Genomic DNA, 24,574 nt, shown 5'->3' with positions numbered 1-24,574 from the left:
GTCTTGGAGGGACAGACCACAGCGGCCACCACCTCACCTGGGTGACTGAGCCTGGCTTTACATCCACAAATAACTCTTTAAAGTGGCTGAAATATACACAGATCTCTAAACCTCTGCTGTGGTAACGGACACTGGAAATGGGGCTGGGCCAAACTGAGATGTGTTCCTAACTACAAAACACACACTGACTTAAAGACGTCATGCGCATTAAAAAAATGTAAAAGATCTGGGCGCCTGGGTGGCTCAGTAGGTTAAGCGACCGCCTTCGGCTCAGGTCATGATCCTGGAGTCCCGGGATCGAGTCCCGCATCAGGCTCCCTGCTCAGCGGGGAGTCTGCTTCTCCCTCTGACCCTCCCCCTTCTCATGCTCTCTCTCTCTCACTCTCTCTCTCAAATAAATAAATAAAATCTTTAAAAAAAAGTAAAAGATCTCATTAATACTTTTCTATGTTGATTTCAAGCAGAAATGACCCTCTTTGATCTGCTGAATAAAATTTATTATTTTAAAATTAATTTCACCTGTGTCTTTAGTGTGGCGACTAGAATATTTAAAATTACATACATGGAACGGTATTACTGAGCAGTGCTGCTTTAACTTGGCAGCACTAACTCCTTCGGAGATTTGAAAGATAAAAAGTAAAAGTAAACACTGCCAGAACTTACACAACTGTGCTAATACAGACTGTGAAAATGCGCTCACTTTTTTCACATGGATACTCGGATCTAAATAACAGAATCTAAACAATGGAATACTTCCAATAAATGGTTTTAGGGTATATTCTGGGACAGGAATTGTTTTGTTGTGTTTCTTTTCATTTACACAGGCTGTACGGATTAGGTATCTATAATGCAGGATCATCTCTAATCCCAAAACAAAATTTAAGACTGTCATTCTCTTAGATACTCTGGTCTTCTGCAGACCACATTCACGATTCACTATTTATTAAAGTATCAAATTTTAGGTCAGCACCTCTAGATTAGGTTTCTCATGAAACCTACATTCCTGTTATAGAACCTCAATTTCAGCCCATGAAAGTGTTCTACTTTTTTTAAGATCTGAGAGAGCCTGCACACGTGCGCACGCGCACACACATACACACACTCGTGCGCATACATCCATGCAGGGGTTGGGGGGGCGAGGGAGGAGCAGAGAGAGAGAATCTTCAAGCAGACTTCCCACTGAGTGTGAAGCCCCAGGCAGAGCTCAATCTCAGGACCCTGAGATCATGACCTGGGCAGAAACCAAGAGTCAGTCACTTAACTGACTGAGCCATCCAGGCACTGCCCCACCTCCACCCATGAAAGAGTTTTATTAGAAACTTGACTGTTTTGATAATGATCACTGAACTCTCTTAAGCAGTAAACAATGGCAAACACTTAGGCTTTACTGAGGTCACTTATTTTTTCCATCTCTAACAATATTTTTACTTGCTTGTTTTTCTAATGTCTTTGAGGTAAAAAATACTAACTGGGGTTTCATTATATCTTCTCTAAAAGAACCCTGTGAAATATACTCACAAGTTTCCTTTTCCATATACAGGTCAATGTGTTCAAAGACATTAACTCTCCCAAAATTTCCAGACAGAAACATCAGAACATTTAGTGCGTCAGTACAATTAGCAGTTTCTGTTTCAAATCCTGTGATTTCTGTTTCAACTCATCATGGGGCCTTATTTCCTATTTATTCTGTTGCAAATATGTCCCCTAACAATTCTAATACAAGCCAAATTTAACATAATACTAAGCAGCACTAAAATACAATTTTATTTTTAATACACTGCCACTGAAGCTGAAACTCAGCAGAGATATCAGGATGTGTATGAAGCCAAAAGACACCAAAGCAACACTGTGGTGTTCCCCCCTCTATTCCAGTTTCTGTCTTCACATCCCCCAAATCTCCCACCTACTTCTCATTCCATTTCCCCCACGTCTCTTCTCCTCTAAAAAAAGCAATAAATGAGTGAAATAATTTGTGACAAATTAATTAGCAAGAAAGGTGGTGCTAATAGGCAAAAACAGGATCTGCAAGAAAAAGGCCATTGTGAAGAACTCCCTGCTGCCTTTTACTCCTCAACCCATCTCTTCCTTTGGCATTAAAAGGCCGTTCAAAAACTGGGATCCTCTCAGGGGAAAGAAACTTAAGAAATCTTTGTGATACAAACTGAAATAGAGAAGGAACACTGCCTTAGTATCTTTAGACCTCATGCAATACTCCCGGTATCTCTTACTTAAAAAGTTCTAGCTTAAGTGGAAACATATTAAAAATAACTTGAAGAAGTATTTAATACCACTAAACGTTTTAACAGTATTAAAAACCTGAATATAGAGCTAAGGTAGAAATTTTTTAAGACACCATATTTTCACAATTTTCAAAAGCCTTTAAATTCTTGTGCACATTTAATATCCAAAAGGAATGTCCTCATCAAAGGGGAAAAAAAATCAGATAAAGTGTCTCTGAGGTAGATTGATAAATGAACCCAATACTTTGTAACTCCTCCCACCAAGAGGAGCAGCCTATTCTCCCACCTGCTGAATCACCTTACTCGGCCCGACAGGATATGAGCTCTGAACCTAGGCCGGGAGATCTAGCTACTTCTCTCTTCCACCTCTTGGAACCCTGACGTACAGGCTAGGCAGCTGAATGACACAGACACAGGCCCTAGGAGCCCCTGCCCGCAGCCAACATCCAGCCAACTCCCAGAAGCCAAGCCACCAAGCTGACTGTCAAGAGACCCAGCAGGAGCAAATCCAGCTGAAACTACCAAAGGACACACCCAGTGGGGGTCCAGCCCAAATTGCCAACCAACTGATTTGTCACCTAAATAAACGGTGGCTGTTTAAAGCCACTACATTTTAGGGCAGTTTATTTCCCAACAAAAGGCTAAATAACACAATTCTCTATAATTTCATCACAATATTTATTATCAGCCCACAGAGAATAAAAGTCCCAATTGAGATTTGGACATGCCTGCACTAACCTCCCTTATCAAATCTAGAACCTAGCTACCATCTGTTTCTGTAACTCTCACCTGTTCTCAGGTGCCAAATGTGCCTCCTCAAACAGACCTCTACCCGAATACGCAGAGAAAACTTCCACAAGGGTTTTCAGACCTTCCTTTGATCATCCTAAGGAGTTCCTTATAAATTAGAAAAACACAATTGACCAAACAAACTCTTGGGGTCTATTCACATGGATGAAAAGTTCACAGAATTAGAGGCCCAGGTAACAAAGGTAGACCAAGACCAAGCAAGAGTTTTAAAAAAATTTTGTTATTTAGATGCATTCATTTAAGTGAGAAAAATATTTTTAGTTTTTGCATATTTTATTCTCCTTCAAATAGCCTCATCATTGGATTTCCCTTAATTCAACTAGGCTTTAAAAGAAGGGTTTGCTTATCAGTTAATAGCACCCCATCAGCAGAAACAACCAAAGACTTAAAATAAACACAAACAGTTTTTTACAAGGTTACATCTATACTGCTCAATTTAATCCATGACGGGACAGTTTCAAAGACTCTGTGAATCTCTAGAAGTAATTACTTCTTTGAAGCTTTAGGAAATTCACCAATAGTGATACTAACAAAAATAGATCCTACTAATCTGAGAGTCTTTCAAATGTTCAAAATTTTGCCATATAATGTAATGATGTAAATGGAGATTCATCTTTTATACTTAGAAGTAGAGGCGCCTGAGGGTTTCAGGCGGTTGGGCATCTGCCTTAGGCTCAGGTCATGGTCCCAGGGTCCTGGGATCGAGCCCTGCATCAGGGTCCCTGTTCAGTGGGGAGTCTACTTCTCCCTCTGCCATTCCCCTCCGCATGTGCTCACTCTCACTCTCTCTCTCAAATAAGTGGATAAATAAAATCTTTAAAAAAAAAAAAAAGTGAGGGGCGCCTGGGTGGCTCAGTCAGTTAAGCATCTGCCTTTGGTTCCGGTCATGATCCCAGGGTCCTGGGATTGAGCCTGCTTCTCCCTCTCCCTCTGCCTGGCAGTTCTCCCTGCTTATGCTCTCTCTCCATCAAATAAATAAAATCTTAAAAAAAAAAAAGTATTTTTCAATCCAGAGGATGCTAAGGGCGACAGCGCCACTCTCCAGCCCAAGAAAACAGCGATGCCTCACCCAGTATTATGCACCTGAAAAGTCACAGATTTTAAGATGTCTAATTCTAGGCTTTGGTACTCAATCCAACATATATTAAATTGCTTCTACAGAGAACGAAATATAAACAGAAGGAAACTGCATTGCTATATTGTTACGGAGTGTTGTTATGGATGTTTTAATTTTCTTGTTGTGAGCCATTTCAGAGGTACGGAAAAAGGGCATCTGAAAGGGAAGAGCAGTTTTAACTGCACTAAAAGAACATCTAGCACGTATGACACTTCCACTGGATACAGAAAGGAAATTCTAATTGGGACTAGAGAACAAATTTAAAAGGTCTTTCCCAGTCATAGTTACTTATGGGTTTCCTTTTAATATTCTGGAATCCTCAAAGTCACATTCAAACTGGACTCGTGTCAAGTGCTTGCTGGGGGTCTACCACGTGCGAGGGACAGTTCCAGGCACCAGCAATCGGAGCTGAACAAAGTCCCCACCTGTGCTCATAAGGCTCACATTGTGGAAGAAAATGACAAAAGCAGATTTTTAATATGCTAAAATCACTCATGACATACACTATATGTAAAACACCATTTAAAAAATCACGAGCCTTAAATTATAAAACTTTATATTCTATAGACGTGATGATCCTTAGTTTGACTTCTTTCTAAAATCAACAGCGCCGAGCTAATTGAAACCAAACATGGGTATTCATGTTCATGCTTTCCTAATCAGCTTTCATCTTCTACATGAGGCTCACACACTATTAAGAAAAAATACTTCTGTTAAAAAAAAATGTTTAGATCAACCCTTGAAAAGTAACTGAGTTCCATTCTGACGCTTCACCCAACAAACTAACTCCGTATCCACACAGGAAATTCATCTTTCTTCCATTAAAAATATAAACACCTTCAGCCGAGCAACAGATCGAAAGAACAACATTATGGCACAAACATTTACTGGGTTTATCAAAAGATGAACATCACCGAGTAAGTATTTACTAAATACCAGCTGTGTGCCAAGCACTGTCAGAAGACAGAGATGTCTGGAACTGCCTGATGTCAAGCAGCTTTAAGAGTGAAGGCGCAAAGGGTGCCTGGGTGGCTCAGTCGGTTAAGTGGCTGCCTTCGGCTCAGGTCATGATCCCAGGGTCCTGGGATCGAGTCCCGCATCGGGCTCCCTGCTCAGCGGAGAGCCTGCTTCTCCCTCTCCCTCTGCCTGCTGCTCAGCCTGCTTGTGCTCGCTCTCTCTCTCTCTCTCTCTGTGTCAAATAAATAAATAAAATCTTTTTAAAAAAAAGAGAGTAAAGGCGCAAATAAAAATATTAAGAACTCAAAGCAAATGAATTTCAGAGGACCTTTTAACTAAGAATTTATGGTGGGACTGCTTTAAAATAAAGTTAACCCAACTTTAAGGTCATTTTCAGGGCACCTGGGTGGCTCAGTCATTAAGCGTCTGCCTTCGGCTCAGGTCATGGTCCCAGGGTCCTGGGATCAAGCCCCACATCGGGCTCCCTGCTCGGCGGGAAGCCTGCTTCTCCCTCTCCCACTCCCCCTGCTTGTGTTCCCTCTCTCGCTGTGTCTCTGTCAAATAAATTAAAAAAATCTTAAAAAAAAAAGTCATTTCCAAAGAGCTGTTTTTGCTTTCAACTAACAGAATGTCTTCAACTTATGATAAAGAAAACATGACTTCCTGAAAGATTCCAAAATCGCTGTTTACAAAAACTCATCTCCAGGGGTCAAAAAACATACTGACTTGAAGTGATATGACTATAAATGACTGTAAATCACATATCAGAACATTTTGCCACATATAAATTTATTCCATCTATCACTATAAAGTTGTTGAATGCTCCTTTTACAACGACAGGAGAAAAACCACCCTTTCATTATGAGAAGAGCAACATTTAAGAATAGGCACCATTTTTCAATTTTTTTCTGTTGTACGGAATAAGGGACTATTTACACAAAACTAAAATGGTTTATTAATTCCCAAATACTCTGATTTTTTAAGTCCATTTAAATAAAATCCAGTCTGTGAAGAAAGTTAACTTTATGATCTGAGTTTGCTGACAGATTATTTTACCTTAATAGAGGCATACTAGCCGAGTAGCAGGTTTCCATGGTAAAATGGCAACACAATAGATCAGATCCTGGCCTGGAGGGCTGCTTAACTTAAAAATGGATATCCTGTGTATTGCAATTGTTTTATTATAATTGTCTTGTACACTTACACGGGGAGACAGGGCTATCTGATGATACAGGTTTGTAAAGAACTACAGGCTACTGTATCACTTGGAAGGAGTCCTGAATGACAGACTGTGTTGAATCATTTCAAACACACCTACAAGTATACAGGAAAGTGGCTGCTACTCATCTACTGTACAGGCTGATCTACCTCACTTATAAAAGAGCAGTGACACCTACCGTGAAATAAGCACATGTTAGACTAAGAGCCATGAAGTGTATATAAAAATAGGTGCAGGCTGTTGAGCCTTTTTCAAATGCATGTCACTACTACTGTAATTGTTGTCATCACCATCATCACCACCACCACCATCATCACCACCACCACCACCACCACCACACCACCATCATCACCACCATCACCATCACCACCACCATCACCACCACCACTACCACCACCACACCACCATCATCACCATCATCACCATCACTATCACCACCACCACCACCATCACCACCACCACCATCACCACCACCACCACACCACCATCATCACCACCATCACCATCACCACACCACACCACCATCATCACCACCATCACCATCACTATCACCACCACCACACCATCACCATCACACCATCACCACCACCACCACCATCACCACCACCATCACCACCACCACAACCATCACCACCACCATCACCACCGCCATCACCACCGCCATCACCACCACCATCATCACCACCATCACCATCACTATCACCACCACCACACCATCACCATCACACCATCACACCATCACCACCACCACCACCACCATCATTCTCCTTGCCATCTGGTCCTCCTTCAGGAGTACTCATGGGGTCTGGCAGCCCTGGAACCTCCAGAACAGAGGGACATAAAACCAAGGATCCAAGGACACACAGGTCAGCTCTTCACAAGCCTCCCGCTATTACAACGAAATTGTGTTCCCTGAAGACAGAATGTACAGCTTTCCACAGATTTTTCAAGTTTCTGTAACATCAAAACTAATAAGAACCACTGCTTGGAAGTCTAGAAATAGGTGGTAAGGAAAGGTTTCTCTCAACCTTATGTCTCATCATTAACATGGGACAATCATTTGTTTGTTGAGCAAACAAGGGCTAGGCACTGCCATGTCGGCCACTGCGCTTAGGAGAGGCTAGAAAAGGAGTTAAGACTACTCTGTCCTTGAGTTCGGGGAGACAGACAAGAAAGAGAAAAACAATACCCTGACATGTGACAGAAGAACATACAGAAAGTGCTCCTGGAACAAAGCAGACTACGTGTTTCAAGAGAGGCAACAATGGCTTGTGAGGCCAACCTAACCAATATTTACTGAGTGCCTCTTTTAGGAGTCCAGTGGTTAAAGACTTAGCATCCACCCACACAAGAAGCTGACAATTTAGAGGAAAAAGGACAAACATTCACACAAGAATGATACTTACAGTAATATTAAAAAAGTACATACAATAAAAGAAGAATGAGATCCATAAGAAGGAGAAGGCGTGTCAGGAGAGATTTATCATGCAGAGTCAGGGTTAATAAGAGCCGATCAAGTGGTCAATGTGTCACCCAAAGGCAGGGAGGTAGGACACAATGGGGCGGAGCCGGGGAGGGGGTGGGGGGGAGGGCCTGGTTCCATTTGGCTAAAGCACAGGGGATGAACGGGAGCGCAGAAGTGAGCATCGACAAGTGGGATAGGGAGGCTCGTCAGCCTACGCTAAAAACCTTGGGCTTTATGTAAGGGAGCCACCAAAGGGTTTTAAGAAAGATCCCATGAGAGATGGAACACCTCTGCTTCAAAAATCATGTCTATACTACCACAATACCCTCAAAGCACCACACTTCAAACCACATCAATCTCTATTACACCACTTACGTGCCCACGCATGCACACACACGATTTCAAAATTCAATGGCACAAGATCAGTATGTACTATCATCCCCATCACTGTCATATCTTTAGAATTTCATACAGGCCCTACATGAACACAGCCTGTTACCGTCTAATTTTGCTCACGAACTACTGAGACGATCTAGGGAGACAACTTAGGAAAAGAGCTTGAAACAGCACTGGTTCACAGTAAGCATTCAATTAATGTGGCCTATAATTATATATGGATGATGATAACGAAGAAAAAGCTCACCAGCAATCAAAAGATAATATGGTTAAATAACCACAAACGAGAAAGAAATCTTAAACTACGGAAATTGTTGGGTAACTTTTATCAAAAAAAGAAAAACAAAATCAATTAGGCTGAAACTAAAAAGACGACAATCCTGAAGAATCTCTTCCAGGTCGGCTCAAGCAGCCATGCGGAGGCCTCACCCGGCAACGGGTTCCCCACCGTTCTCGGATATTCTAGAAAGGTCACCATGTAACCGGCAAGGCAACTTCACCGGGAAGTCTGACCCTGGAAGTGCACGTGTGAACCGTTTCCTAGACTTACTATCACTGCCATGACACTGGGTAACTGCCAGTTCAGCAAGTACAGGCATGTGCCCTCAGAGAGGAAGCATTCCAAGACCAATTATTCCCAGTAACAAACACATGAGAGATGGTGCTTCGTGGAATCATGTCTTGGGCAGCATGCACTATTTATAACCAAGATGGTTTGATTTTTTTTTAAAAAGTAAGTTTCATAAAGGTAACTGCAAAGTAACAGTGTGCAAGATACAGGCGAGTAGGTAATCGAATCTTGACAAATCCAGCCTTATGAATTAAAATAATCCACAAAAGTCAAAACAACAGGGACTCATTGGTTAAAAACCAAAATCCAACAAGGGACAAACCCCTAAAGTTCTAAGATCTATTCAGTTTTTATAACTGGGCAAGGCAGGGAATAAGGGGAAAAAAACGAACAGGCCAGATGTTACCTGAGCATTAAATGTCTATACACAGGGGCCACTCATCAGGCCAGATGTTACCTGAGCATTAAATGTCCACACACAGGGGCCACTCATCAGGCCAGATGTTACCTGAGCATTAAATGTCCACACACAGGGGCCACTCATCAGGCCAGATGTTACCTGAGCATTAAATGTCCACACACAGGGGCCACTCATCAGGCCAGATGTTACCTGAGCATTAAATGTCCACACACAGGGGCCACTCATCAGGCCAGATGTTACCTGAGCATTAAATGTCCACACACACAGGGGCCACTCATCAGGCCAGATGTTACCTGAGCATTAAATGTCCATACACAGGGGCCACTCATCAGGCCAGATGTTACCTGAGCATTAAATGTCCATACACAGGGGCCACTCATCAGGCCAGATGTTACCTGAGCATTAAATGTCTATACACAGGGGCCACTCATCAGGCCAGATGTTACCTGAGCATTAAATGTCTATACACAGGGGCCACTCATCAGGTTACAGGCGCTCAAGTCTTCAGCGAGTCTTGGAACGTAAAAATGGTTCCTTGCCAAGAGGGCTGAGAAGGAAAACAAGCTCAATGGCACAAACCAGATGGCCTGGGAGAACGCGTGCTGAAGCCAAGACCTCAAGGAGGACAATGCCAGAGAGCAAGGACCATCAGGAGCGTGATTCAGTAGGGCAGTGGGGGCCTGTAAGTTAACGTCAACTTCAGTGGGTTAAGATTAGTTTTAAAGGTTAGCCAGGACCCTAACAACCATCTAAAACAGCTTGATGAGAAAGTTTCCAATTAACATCCTGCACAGTTCACACCAGCAGCATTTTTATTTATGAGATGATTGGACCTTCACAATTGCAAACCCGTCCGTCTCCACTAGACAGTGAAACTCCCTGTCTGTACTCAGCATGATTCCCCCACTACTAATCACTTCATTGGAATAATCTTAAATTGCTTAAATGCCACCCTATGTATTCCTTAAATCCTGTTCATTTCAATGTGCTCAAGACCACTATGCCACCTTGAGAAGAAATGATGGAAGAAGATCATTAGATCCAGTAACTTCAAGATCAAGCCTCAAATCTAGGATTCAAGTCTCCAGTCCAGCACGGCTCAACCCAATTCAGCCCAGAAACGCACTCAACTAGTAGTTTTCAGGGGCAACCGGGCAGCTCAGTCGGGTAAGCGTTTGCCTTCGGCTCAGGTCATGAGGTCATGATCCCAGGGTCCTGGGATGGAATCCCATGCGGGGAGCCTGCTTCTCCCTCTCCCTCTGCCCCTCCCACCCTGCTTGTGCTCGCAAATAATTCATTCAGCCAATCTTCAACTAGTAGTTTCCATATGGGCTCCCTTAGAGCATCTTCAGATCACTCTATAAAGGGTGAGAGGCACTAAATTGTAGTGTTGGCATGCCCAGGCCTGCTGGTTCTGCCACTTAGTACCCAAGTGGCCTTAAAAACAAGTGACTTAGCTTCTCTGTGAATGTTCCCTCATCAATAACACAGGGATAACAGTAACTACCTGGTAGTCGTGACAATTAAATAAATGAATACGCACAGAGTGCTTAGAACAACACCTGGCGGTAACGGTTAAGTATCTGTGGTTTATTCTACTGACGCCCTTCATCCTTATCATCATAACCACTGAAAGCACACAGCCAAAGAGAGCATGTTTTAAGCTGTTTCTACTCCATCCGGCCCAGGTTCTGGCCCTTACACATGCTTCAGGATTATATAAAGGCACTGCGGAGCTCCCCCACACATATCCAGTCCCACCTGCATCTCAGCACCAAGAGAGTTACAACCCAACTCTTTCCCCAGCCAGTATTCATTCAGTCAGGACTTAAAGCACCAACTTGCTAAATATCACACAAATAACCAAAGAAAAGCGGGTCCCGTTTTCTCTTAAAACAAAATGAACTTCGTTAGGATTCCTAATTAGATTCTACTTTCACCTGAACATCCTCCAGCTTTAGAGGAGGCTCCTGTCCCCAGCAGAAAGACCATGCCCTCCCTGCCTGGACGCCGATTCTCTCTCTCTCTCTCTCTCTCTCTCACACACACACACACACACACACACACACACACGAGCAGTTACTCCTAAACACAGCAACAGCACATTATCATAACATAATTTCTGCCAAGCCCTGATTTTCAACCTTTCTGTTGCTAAGAAATTGGTTTCTTGTCCAACTTTCTGAGGACGAGAACAAAAAGTAAGAAGAGGCCAGCAGCTGCGGCCACATAAGACGGGAGATGCCAACACCAAAGCCCCTTCACCGACAAATCGGGGAACTCCCTTACGGGGCCTCCCCCCTCCCAGTCTTGGTTCAAGTTCCTGCTGCCAGGAATTCCAGACCCAGCTCCAGCAGAGGTAAGGGGTCCCTCCACAGTAGCCTACACTCCAAGGACTGCCCAGCTTTTGGCCACTCTTACAAACTTTTTGGTCGTAACACGTGGGGCCACTAATACCATCCTGTGCACTCTACTTCCCGTCAGGACAACAGGGCCCTGGTTGTATGCATGATATCCTACTTTAAAAGTTGGGGGAAAAGTTTTGTTGTTGTTTTTTTTTTTTTTAACTTGGTAATTAAGATAATAATTAAAATATTCAGACTTCTGCCAGGCCAGAAAGAAGTCCCAGAAACACTGTCCCCTCTCACTGAGGTCAACAATAAGATTAGCCTGGATTGGCATTCCCTTCCGGTCCCACTACACAAATCCGTTCATTCTGTGTCCCCTAACAAAGGAGAGCCAGGAACTAGTCCCCAGATGGGTAATCCAGGAACCGTGCAACACCACTCCCTCACGATGTGAATGTAACCATGTTCTCTTCAGAAAAAGGTCCCTATTTTCCCTCCCACATGTCATGAACGGTGATTTATCTTGTTGCAACAGCTGTACTTCCATATTAATTTTCCCCAAGTCTTTTCACCGAAATGTAAATTTCAATTCTGAAACCACAATTGGAATTCTAAGAGCAACGCAGCATTAGTACGTATAGAAATTGGTCTTATCTTAATGAAAAACATGGTCTCCCCAAATAAGCAGAAGTGGAAGGGGGAAACACTCTTACTGGGTTACATTATACTAACAGCCAAAAACTGAACCAAAGTACTCTAGAGACCAAGGGGAAACATACTCAGGCATCCCATTACAACACATACATCAGGGGACTAGACCCCAACTACCAACAATTAAAAAAAAAAAAAAAAAATCTTTTGGCCAAGCATTTTTCTAGACATCTCAGGTTAAAGACTAACAAGAAGCTGCACCTTTTTACTGATGCTCAAGTAATAATTAACTTGGCTATGTACCTATCAGCCAAGAACACTAACCTGAATTTATTCCATAAATCTGCAAGAGGGATACTCCAGATTCTATTCTGCTCAACTTTGAGGCTGACAACAAAGCAACCGGCACATACTTGAAGTGACAATGGGGGTGAAGGCTGAGAAGTATAAAGTCAGACAAATCAAAATCTGAATGTGAAATTACACATGCTTCAGAGATCCTCCACTAACATTTCGGTTAAATCTGCTTTATAACCACCCCTGCAGATTTTTCAGCAGACAAAGGGTGGGGGGGATAATTTTAACTAGAGCCCTGGAGATTGGCTCTCTAACAAGACCTATTTCCCAAATCGTTTTTCATGGAACCTCCAAACCTGAAATGGACGAGCAATCACGTGGGCACAGATTTGTCACAACAGTTCACCAACACCCAGAGGCCTCTCCAGGAAAAGCATGTGGTACAGTGAGAGATTATCAGAGGAGTCAAATGACTATCACCCCCACACTGCTATTCCATGTTACCTCCCTGCAAAGCCAATTAGCAAAATATGTACAAAATGCAGAGCTAACAGGACTGTACATTTGGCTACATATTTTAGGTAGTTCATAGAATTTCTAGTTCAAAAAAAAAAACAAAAACCCACAAGTAAAAAACTACTTTTCAGGGGATGTTTCAAATTTAAGTAGATTTTTTTTTTAAAGAACGGGACCATAAGAATAGTAAGAACTAAATTCAGATTGCTGATTATATTCTGTTCTATGAAAAGAATGCAAATGATACACCTATTTGACAATGCTGAAATGGGTACAATACCCAAAAAACTTATTTATATTATTCAACCAACACTATAGTTTAAAGTTAAGTCAAAGGCAAAAGGCGAACAGTTAAGTGCACAAGTTCTCGGTCCTGCACCTTGTCAATTAGTCCACTATAACACGCGTCACTAGAAGACAAAGTAACAGCACAAAAGAAATGGGCAATGAAGAGCATGTGAAGTTCTAGAAAGGTGCTATTAAGGCTGACCTGAGCTGGGCCATCTCCAGCTCATGCTGACTTCAGTGCCTGTCCTATGGGCGTCCTCCCTCCTTGTTCCTGAATTTCTCCTACTTTTCTTCATCTGACCGGTACCTCTCCACACTTTCGACCTGCACTAGGAATTCGTTAGACAAACCCCCCAAAAGAACATACCTAATTTTACTATTTCTACTGCACAAAACATACGGACTTTTCCTGAAAGAATTCTATACTACAGTGCCAACGGTCTTGCCAAGAACCTCTAAAATAACTTGGGCTGATAATTCTATTGCCCCCCAAAACACATCTTACAAGGTATAAAGATGATTAGATCACTTTGATTCAATTCCAAAAAATATATAAACATTAATCTACCGTAATCTTAATTACTTTTTTCTATAAAGCCAAAGACTACAGAACAGATGACCAAGAAATTTACAACTTTGCACCTTCAAATCTCAGTATTTCCAGAGATGCACAACAGTTTCTGCCCATTTCACCCCCTCATCCCCCACTAAGTTACCACTAGAAAACTCCAGCACTGCCATTCAGCTCCGAAAACTACTACAGATTTCAGAACACAGCCTTGTTTGGTTGTTTCCCCTTTTTTCCTGGTAGTAAGAATAACCCGATCTCTTAAATTTATATGCAAAAAAATAGTCATTTCTAAATGAGTCTTTAAAGAGCAACAAAAGGGGTGCCTGGGTGGCTCAGTCAGTCACGTGGCTGACTCTTGACTCCAGCTCAGGAGACAAGCCCCGCACCAGGCTCCATGGTGAGCGTGGAGCCTGCTTGAGGTTCTCTATCCCTCTCCCCTTCCCCTGCTCACATGCGCTCTCGCTCTCTCTAAAAAATCATACATACATAAAAAGCAACAATAAAAATACTCTTTCCCCTTGAAAGAAAAACCCAAGAGGCAGTGCTCACATAATTTAAGTCATCAGGTAATGTGTAAATTAACGTGGTTCTATTTTCTGTCTCAACTTTAACTTGTACCAATTCTTTTTAGGCTTTCCAGAGTGAAAAGGAAACAAGAAAAAAAGTAGGAATAATTGTCCTCAGGAAATTCACAAACATATTCATTGTTTCAGCTGCAGTTCTTAAATTTTGGATATTCTTGCATGTTGACATTGTACCTGAAAATTCGAATTAATATCGGAGAGTATGACAAGATAGATATATATTCTACTCTTCAGATGAGTGACTAAAAGAAAACAGCATAACCAACAGCAGCCGGTTAAATTATTATTTAAAAATCTGGCTCTAGCAGCCATCTGTGTTCCCCAGGGGTGAGCCCCGAATCTCAGCTGGGCCACCCGAGACCCACCCTGAGCACTAACCCTAGTCCCCCGTCCCTGGGTCGTCCCCCCGCCCCCCGCAGTCCCATTTCCACTTCAACAAGATGAAAGAAAGGATCATGAACCAGAACCTGGAGAATTTCGCCAAATTGCGAGCACCAGTGCGCATTGGTGGGAAAGAAAAGGTGGTTCACAGAACAGCTACAGCAGATGATAAAAAACTTCCGTTCTGCTTGAAGAAGTTAGGGGGAAACACTACCTCTGGTATTAAAGAAGTGACTATGTTCACAAACCAAGGAACAGGGGATCCAGTTGGCCAAAGCTGCCGGGAAGGCATGCCCGTTACAGACCATGCGGACACAGAGCCACTGACAGAAACGCTACCCCGCCTCTTAAAGCAACTGGGTGCAGGTGGTCTGACCAGTTCAAGAAGACAGGCTTACGCTCTGCCCACACAACCTGTGGACGGAAAAGCACCACTTGCTGCTGGGGACCAGGATGATGGGGACGTTCCAGATCATGTGCAGAATTAAGAACAAAGCGAAGGGAACGGAGTCAACTTCTGAAGCAGACAGAACCTGAAGAAGTTACTGGCAACTGCTATTTTATATGAGCACGCCTTTTTAAAATGTCGTTCAGGGGTCCGATAAAATCTAGAGCTCTAATATTTTTAAGACCAAGCCCCTTGGACACTGCAGTTCTTTTCAGTTTTTGCTTAGACACAATTCATTCTTTGCAGCTAATTAAGCTGAAGAAGCCTGGGAATAAAGTTTGAAACAAGGTTAAATTCTTTGCCTAGTGTAAGGTTTTATTTTTTTATGCTACTGACACGGATTTCTACACAGAAAGCAAAGCTGTCTATAGAAAGCTAATCATGGCATGTCATATAGCTGACAAATCTCATGAATTTTGATTAAAGATTTTAAATGGCAGTATAATGTAAAAAAATTAAAATGTGGTATTTTATACATTACACTGAAATTAAAAAATATATTGAAAACAAAAAACAAAAAGAAAAAATCTCTAGAAACTAGAAAGAAAGAAAAAAAAGAAAGAAAGAAAGAAAGGGAAAGAGAAAAATCTGGTATTTTAGATGACTGATATATAATTCATAGATATATCTAACACATGTGAGTGGTATAGAACTCATTAGAAAAAGAATCCCTTGAATAAACAAAAGTACATTAACAGTATCATAGCCTCTAAAATAACTCATTTCTAAGATAATTATATGCTTCTTGTACTTTATACATACTAGATGTACGCATGGTTGGTGCAGTGGGTGTTAACTAAAGAATTTATTTGTGGTATTACTGAATATAAACTTAAAAGTTTCAATGTATTAAGAAAAGCATCTTTTTTAGAATGGATATGTTCACAGAGGAAACATCAAGGAGATTAATAAACTGAACTCCAGGTAGGGCAGTTCATCTAGCACTGTGATTACTACCCAGTTTCCTTCTATTTCCACTACCATTCTCAGAGGGCAGGACATTCAAAACCAAAATAATCATTAATTTACTCATTTGTTCTTTTAACATTTAAGGAGCAGCTTCTACCTGCCTGGTACTTCTTGCTAGGGCTGAGGACAGAAAACGTAGGAGCTAAAAGCCTGTCCCGGAAGGTGGTCTGGGGCTGAATTGTGCCCCCCAAAATTCATGCGTTCAAGTCCCAATCCCCAGTACCTCAGAAGGCGACTTGGAGATAAGGACTTAAAAGAGATAAATAAAATGAGGTCCTCAGGGTGGTCCCTAATCCAATAGGACTGGTGTCCCTATAAGAAGAGATCAGGACCCAGACATAGACAGGGAAGATGGGGTGAAGACAGGGAGAAGACAAGCCAAGGAGAAAAGACTCAGAGAAAACCATGCCAACACCTCCAACTTCGACTTCTAGCCTCCGGAACTGTGAAAATATCAATGTCTGTGGTTTAAGCCACCCAGTCTGTGCACTCTGCTACGGCAGCCCTCAGCAAACTCATACAAAGGCTCGTACCCCACCAGGGAGACGGACATACAACTGGAATACCCGTGAAAAGCAGCTACGCTAGAGATCTGCGCAAAGTGTGAAACAATACAGACTCTAGCCTACACTGGCTGTCTTGGATGTTCTGGTTTCAGGCTCTTATTCCAGGTGGAAGAGTATCGTAACAAAGCATTCCTACCATTTCCAAGACATGAACAGACTAACACATGCTGGGCAGCCCTAACAAATGCCCCGTGGCATTTCACTTTATCTCCCACTCATCTTGCAGCCATTTTGAGTGTCCCCATCTTACAGACGAAGTCAGTTTCAGCAAGATGACTAACTCGTCAAGATCACCCTGGAAGAGCCACGTCCCTTCAATTCAACATGGCACTGCCCTGCTTCTGCCTCTCCAACAAAACCTGGAGGACCTCCTAAGGAGAGCAGCCCACATCACGTAAGTCAGCAGAGCGTTCTCTCTGCGCGCTGCATCGCTTCGCAGGGGTACATTAATCTCTGGAAGGCATGCTAGGTAGTGGGAGGGGCTGTTGTAAGTCTGCAAACAGTCTGGAACAGTTTCTCAAAGTTGCAGCAAAACCACAATGATGCTTCTGATGATACAGAGCACAAACTTAAAGATCAGTATCAGTGGTGATGATGTCAATTTTCTCCTGGTTGTTTTTTTTGTTTGCTTTTTGTTTTTTTTTTTTTTAAACTCATTCTATGCCAAGTCATTCAGGTTCCTTTGGTTCCAAACTCATTGCTTACTATGCACAGAGACGCCTGTAAAAGGACAAAAAGCATACACGCTCACCTCTGTGCTGAGCCCGGAGAGGCCAAAAGGTAAAGGTAAAGCAGGTAGCGCAGGGCAGATATTTCCTTTAGGAAAACCGGAGTAAAAAGAACATATTTACCTGTTTCTTCATCTATTTTGAAAACACCAACACCGGACCCATCTCTAATGGAGTAGCGGACCTCCCCGTCTCTTCCTGTGTCCTCATCACGAGCAGATACTGTCATTACGGAGGAACCAATAGGCACATCTTCTTTCACTACACCCTTTTCCACAAAGCTGGAAAACACTGGTGGGTGTAAGTTCTCATTCACGTCAATGACCTCCACTTCAACATAGCAAGTGGAAGACAGAGAAACTGGCTTCCCTTTGTCTTTGGCCCTCACAGTGAGATTATACACTTGCTTCTTCTCAAAGTCCAAATGCTGTACAATTCTGACTGCTCCACTGAGTTTATCCACATCAAAGTGTCCTTCTCCGTGGTCCAGAAGACTGTATCTCACTTGGCTAGACTGACCTAAATCAGGATCATAGGCCTCCAACCACATGATTATGGTTCCTTCTGGAAGGTCCTCTCGAACTTTCACACGGTAATTAGGTGGGATGAATTTAGGTGGGTTGTCATTAACATCCTCTAATGATACTTTCAAAAGCACAGTGGAAAGCAACTGGGGCTCTTCTCGGGCTTGATCCCTGGCCTCAATCTTTAAGTAATGCACATGCTGTGCTTCTCGATCCAAAGGGTACACAATTTTAACAACTCCAGTCATGCTGTCAATGGAAAATTTATCTGTGTCTGTAAGAATAGAGTAGGTCACGTGTCCATTTGGCCCTAAATCTTTATCTGTGGCTTCAACCTGGATGATTTCACTATTTATCTCTTTGTCTTCGCTCACTTCAACAAAATAGCTCTCCTGTAAAAACTCCGGAGGATTATCATTGGCATCCAGAACTCTGATGTCTAGGAGACGCCAAGCGGCCTTCTGTGGTATACCAAGGTCAGAGACTGTAATGTTCAGGGTGTACTTGTCTGTTGTTTCACGGTCAAGGGGCGATAAAATTTTTAGCATTCCAGTTTCCATGTCAATAATGAAGCAACTATCCTCATTTCCTCCAGAAATAGCATAGACCAGTTTTCCATTGAAGCCAGTGTCAAGGTCAGTAGCACTCATGAAAATTATGTCAGACCCCACCGGATGGTTTTCCTTTACCTCCATGTCAGTTGGAAGGGTACTTCTGAACTGAGGCGCGTGCGCATTGACAGAGTGGGAATCAAAGAAAACATCCTCGACCTCTCCCTGACTGTGTAACTTATTTGCCTGCAGGAGCTTCTCTGCCAGCATTTTGGCAACGCCAGTCTCTTCACACTGCAAGTGTACTGGCTTGCGGGTGGCCGCCACGGTTAGGTTGATGTATAACGGTGTGGCGAAATTTTCTCCATCTGTAGCTGTGATTCTCAGGCTGTGAAAGGACACCCTGGTCCCTAAGCCATCCATGAGCGACTGCTTTAGGGACAACACCCCAGAGTTGGGGTTTAAGCTAAACAGATCTAGTTCATTTCCGGCTTCGATCTGGTATCGGACCAACTGAAGTTCGTCGGCATCGATGGCGGAAACAGTGGTTATTTGCTCCCCCACACCCAGATCCCTGGGAATCGTCCCCACACAGTTGATTTTCTCAAACAGGGGTGTGTTGTCATTCAAGTTATTGAGAGTCACCGTGGCAAGGACTTCTACTTCCCGGCGGTAGGGCAAGCCCCAGTCTGACGCTCGAATCCTCAGAGTATAAACTCGAGGCATCAGCTCATAGTCCAAGTCTTCTGAAGTACTCACAGCACCAGTGAAATGGTTAATGACGAACGGCACGTGATTTAAGTTTGCAATACTGTAGGTCACATACCCGTTCTCACCCTCATCGGGGTCTACAGCACTCGCACTCATGACCGTCGTCCCAATGGGCACATTCTCATCAAAAGATGCTTTGTAAGCGGTCTGGGTAAATTCAGGGGGATTGCTATTTGCACTTAAGACTTTAACCAAGACTCTGGTGGAGGCTCTTCGATCACTTGTTGTTACCTCCAGTTCAAAATGGGACGCCTGCTGTCTTTTAACGGGTTCTAAAACAGAAATGAGACCCGTGTTGTGATTTAAACTGAATTTAGCTTTTCCGGGTGTACTTTTAAAAACATACCTCAAATGAGAATAACTAGGCGTGGCCTTCACCATGACCACGGGTGTATTGGAAGGAGCAAATTCACTGATCTCTGCTCTATAAACATCCTTTTCAAACTTGACCGGGCCAGATTTGAACTGCGGAGAAGTCACACGAATGACTTTTACAGAAGAGAACTGGGGAGGAGTCCCTTTATCTTTAGCCTGGAGTGTCAGATTGTAGCCAAAAGGATGACTGTCCCAGTCGATGGCACCCACTGCTTTGACTTTATATTCTTTGCTCCCCGGGGAGGACCTCACCGTTCTAAACTGTTGAAGGAGGTCACCGGCCACAATGCTTAAGGAAGCTATTTCCCCATTGGGACCCTGATCGCAGTCATCCACGGTTATGATTGCATATGTTGGGTCGTTGTCCAGCTCTGATGGGGACAGCGTCACCGCCGTGATTACGGGAGCACATCCGTTGGCCTGCTCCACGTGGACGGTCAGCTTGGCCATGCTGCTGATACCACTACTTCCGTACAGTTTCATCCCACGGTCCACAGCAAGAATTTCCATCTCATAGAGCTTGGTCTCTGCATAATCGAGTCTACCAGTTAAAACGACTGCACCGCTGGTTGGGTGAATCGCAAACATGTCTGTTCGGTCTTTGAAGCTATAGTAAAACTCTCCATTGGTTCCTATGTCTGCATCCGTGGCACTGACCCTTGCAACGCTGGTCCTTATGGCTGTGTTTTCAGGTAAGGAAACACTGTACGAAGTGGGAGAGAAGAGAGGTCTCAAGTCATTTGTATCCAGCACTTGCACCCTGACCTTTGCTCGGGCTTCGGCATTAGAATTTTTTTCAATGGCTTTGACTATCAGTGTGTAATGGTCTTTCACTTCTCTATTCAGAATAGCTGTATTTCCTCCTTTGGTCCTTATTCTTAAAAAGCAAAAGTCCCCAAGAATGTACTCTTCAGCTTTGAAAAGGTTTTCGTTGTCTCCGGAGACAATTTTGTACCTTAACTCCCACAATGGATTTGTAAGGTAAATACCCATCTTCACAGGATGCCCGACATAGGTTTTCGCTGCAGAGTTCTCGTGCACCGTGACGTTGTACTGGAAACGCGTAAACTGGAGAGGCGTCTGGGCAAGTGTTTGGCTTCCGTCACCATCTCCAAAATGCTGCAGGAGGAGGAGGAGAAGCAGAAGCAAGACCAGGGATCTCCCCATCGCTTAACCCTCAGGAACCTAAAACCGAACAAAGAAATAAGAATCATGACCTCAGAGAAATAAAATAAACAAAACAGTGTAAATTTGTTCTGTTAGCTTGTCTGGGACCTTACATTTTAATAAAGTATTGTACATCTGTATGAAACATGAATAAATGCAATAGTTATTAGGGTTTTTTTGTTGTTTTTTTCTGTTTTCCAAGTCTCAATACCTCTAACACGTTTGGAATTACTAAGTTTAGGAAAAATCTTTTTCTCATACTTTGATGATTCGAGTTAAAGAACTACAAGAAACATCAGATCAAAGACTGCCAACTGTAACAGCTAAGTTGCATTCTTATACTTATATCTTCAAAGCAAATATAACCAATTGTTAACAAAGGGAGAGAACAAACATTTTTTGGGTTTACTCATATACAATAAATTAAATGCCCCAAAGCTCACGAATTTAATGCCACTACAGTATCCTAAGCACAAAAGCTTTGAACAATTAATTTAGGACAACAAAAACTCTTAAAGGTGGTTTCATATGACCTCCCATAATGACATTCTGTCATCTCCTTTCAAAGTTTATCCTGAAATTATTTCTTTAGAAGAGTAATTAAGTTCACTCCCTATAAAATGTAAGGGTTTATTGTCTCACTTAGCACTATATAACTACTTCGGAGTATTAAAATAATTATAAAATAATTAGATCATTTTGATACTGAGATCACCTCTAGACCAACATGAGTCAAAAGAGTCCATTTAGGGACGCCTGGGTGGTTCAGTCATTAAGCGTCTGCCTTCGGCTCAGGTCATGATCCCAGGGTCCTGGGATCGAGCCCCACATCGGGCTCCCTGCTCAGCGGGAAGCCTGCTTTTCCCTCCCCCACTCCCCCTGCCTGTGTTCCCTCTCTCGCTGTCAAATAAATAAGTAAAATCTTAAAAAAAAAGAAAAAAGAGTCCATTTACCAATGGGAAACCAGCAGCTTAATATCAAACAGAACTTTTCTTAAGTCAGCAAAGCAGATTTCACCAACCCCATCAATGTTTTCTCACCACTGCTGTCAACAACCAGTGTTCACAACTAAATACAAGACACACACATACACACACAGCTAAAGCATCTAAACTAAACACATGGAGAGGGCCCATCAATGCTGCAAGATGGCGGGTGCTGTGGGAAGGTCGGAGGGTGAGAGAGAGGGCAAGGGGGCATTTGAGACAGGGTTGCCTTTCACATGGGAAGAAAGGCAGGCCACTGGGCTGAGCAGGACAATTACTTTCAGACCAACTGTTCCTCTCCATGCCAACAAATGCACCCTGCAAGTCAACTGAGCCTCACAAAACATCCCAGGGCTCAATAGAGGGCAGCACTGCACCTTGGCAAAGTAACTCTCCGATGAAGATTCATGGGATGGGAGTCCAACCCAAAGGTGAAAGAGGCAATAGACTGGAGGGTTGGTTTAAAGGTCAGCTGAAATTAGCACAGCGGCATTAATTTACAGTATCCTAACTGCGCCATTGCCAACATTGCCCCATTAGTCATTTTATGAGGGGAGAAAAGGAGAGAAGCCCTGATAGGCGCAAAGCAGTAAGAAGCTTGACTGATACTGAATTATGCTGCAGTTGGGCACCCTACCTGGTTCTTTAGCCATCACGCCATATCCTCAGCAGATAAAGTCAGGAGATTTACACAGATTTTTGGCTTCCAGGAGAACAACCATCATTTAAATAAAATAAGAAAATGATTTTCCCCCCCAAACAATCTCTTCATTTGGTCAACAGTTCTAATATTCAGGGAAGTTTTAATTATGTAATGACCCAATAATTTTATCAAAACAAGGGAAAACTTCAATTCAACCTACAGGTATTGAGGATCTGCTACCATGTAAGGTACGTGGAACTAAAGACTATTTCCTGATCCTGAGGCATTAACAAACTAGGAATAATACATATGCGTGTATATATGTGTGTGTGTGTATGTACACACATAGAGAGAAAATATTTTTTATGAACACTTAAAAAAGCTGATGTTAAACGAGTACTATCTGTTGTTTTACAGGATTTATTACTGCTATCTACTTTACAACAAAGCATTATGCCAGGATTCTATTGCAAGCAATTAAACTATTTTTGCTTAATTCTACATATAAAATATTATGCAGCCATTAAAAAGAGTAAGACAGCACTCTACATGTTGCTATGTGAAGATCGTCCAGATAGGTTAACTGGCAAAACGAAACTGATCCCATTTATGTTTGTAAAAAGGGACGGGAGATGAATTGTGTGCATGGGACACGAATGTGCTGAAAAATGAACATAAAAATTCTGGATGGATAAAAAAATAAACTGTCAACAGTGATAACTTCTGGAGAACAGGCAGCTGGGGAAATGTTCATGCTACATTTTCACTTTCCTATCTGAATTTTTTAGCATAGGTGCATGGTATCTGTATCAATCATTCACTCTCCTCGCCCAATTATTTGATTCATTCAGTGAGTATTTAATGAACCCCTGCTATGTGCTAGGAATAATTTTAGCTGCTGGGGATACAAAAGTGAGCCAAGTCGTTAAGCGTCTGCCTTCGGCTCAGGTCATGATCTCAGGGTCCTGGGATCAAGTCCCACATCGGGCTCCCTGCTCCGCGGGAAGCCTGCTTCTCCCTCTCCCACTCCCCCTGCTTGTGTTCCTGCTCTCGCTGTCTCTCTCTCTGTCAAATAAATAAATAAAATCTTAAAAAAAAAAAAAAAGTGAGCCAAACTAGCAACAAATCCTCATGGAAGACATGTTTCCTGGTGAGAAGCGAAGAAAGAGTGTATCACATGCTGATGATAGGAGAAAAATAGAGAAGGGCACAAGACTATGGTCAGGAATCTGAAGGGAAAGAGAAAACCCTAAATTCAAAAGGCACAGGATGCATTTTAGGATGTTCAGTATTATCCTGGTCTCTACCCAACTAAAAGCCTGTTGCATCTCCTCTATCTCACTCCACACTCCCCCCCACCCAAAAAAAGTTTCCAGATATTGCCAATGTTCCCTGGGGCTCAAAATCACCTCCAGGAGAGAAGCAGTAAGAGTTAGAGAAACAGCAGAGACCACTGTGGCTAGGGCACGGGGCGGGGGGGCGGGGGGGGGGTGAGCATTAAGGGAGATTTTCTTTTCTATAAATTTTTAATTTTAGAAGCATTTTAGATTTACAGAAAAGTTATGAAGATAGTTTCCCCTGTTGTTAACATCTCACATTATTATGGTACACTCGTCACAGCTAGTGAACTAGTACACACTTACTAACCAGTTAGAAGGCTACTGCACTAACAGGTGACAGGCCTTGGTGGCTTAGCCCAGAAATGCTAGTGCTGGAGGTGGGGAGCAGCAGTCAAATTCTGGATAAATTGGAGGGGCAGCGGGGGGGGGGGGGGGAGGAGCAAGAAGAGAGAGGGGAGAAAGGAGACAGGTATCAAGATTCCAAGGACTGGGTGCTGAGCATGGAGAAAGGAGCTGCCAGGCACTCCGAGAGGAACAGGATCTAGAGATTAAGATCAGGAGATCAGTTCGGGAAAGCTGAGGTGGAAATACTCACTGTTACCCAAGCAATGATTTCAAGTGGGCAGGGAGATGGGTGGGAGAGGTCCAGCGTGGAGACACAGATTTGAGAGTTG

The 24,574-nt window shown here is 42.9% G+C and overlaps 1 protein-coding gene across 3 annotated transcripts in view; it reads right to left on the bottom strand.

The window, feature by feature from the left end:
• The window catches only part of FAT1 (FAT atypical cadherin 1), a 126,368-nt gene that overhangs the window by 90,587 nt on the left and 11,207 nt on the right, over positions 1-24,574 (bottom strand). For all 3 annotated transcript variants that reach the window (XM_027599211.2, XM_027599213.2, XM_027599212.2), the window contains exon 2: positions 17,667-20,949. In XM_027599211.2, coding sequence (XP_027455012.1) covers positions 17,667-20,931 — 3,265 coding nt within the window. In that variant the 5' untranslated portion in view covers positions 20,932-20,949. The remainder of the gene's footprint in view (positions 1-17,666; positions 20,950-24,574) is intronic.

This window comes from Zalophus californianus, chromosome 2 (assembly GCF_009762305.2).
Source record: "Zalophus californianus isolate mZalCal1 chromosome 2, mZalCal1.pri.v2, whole genome shotgun sequence".
NCBI lineage: Eukaryota > Metazoa > Chordata > Mammalia > Carnivora > Otariidae > Zalophus > Zalophus californianus.
Note: the sequence above shows the minus strand (reverse complement) of the source record. Positions and strands in the feature narration are given on the sequence as shown.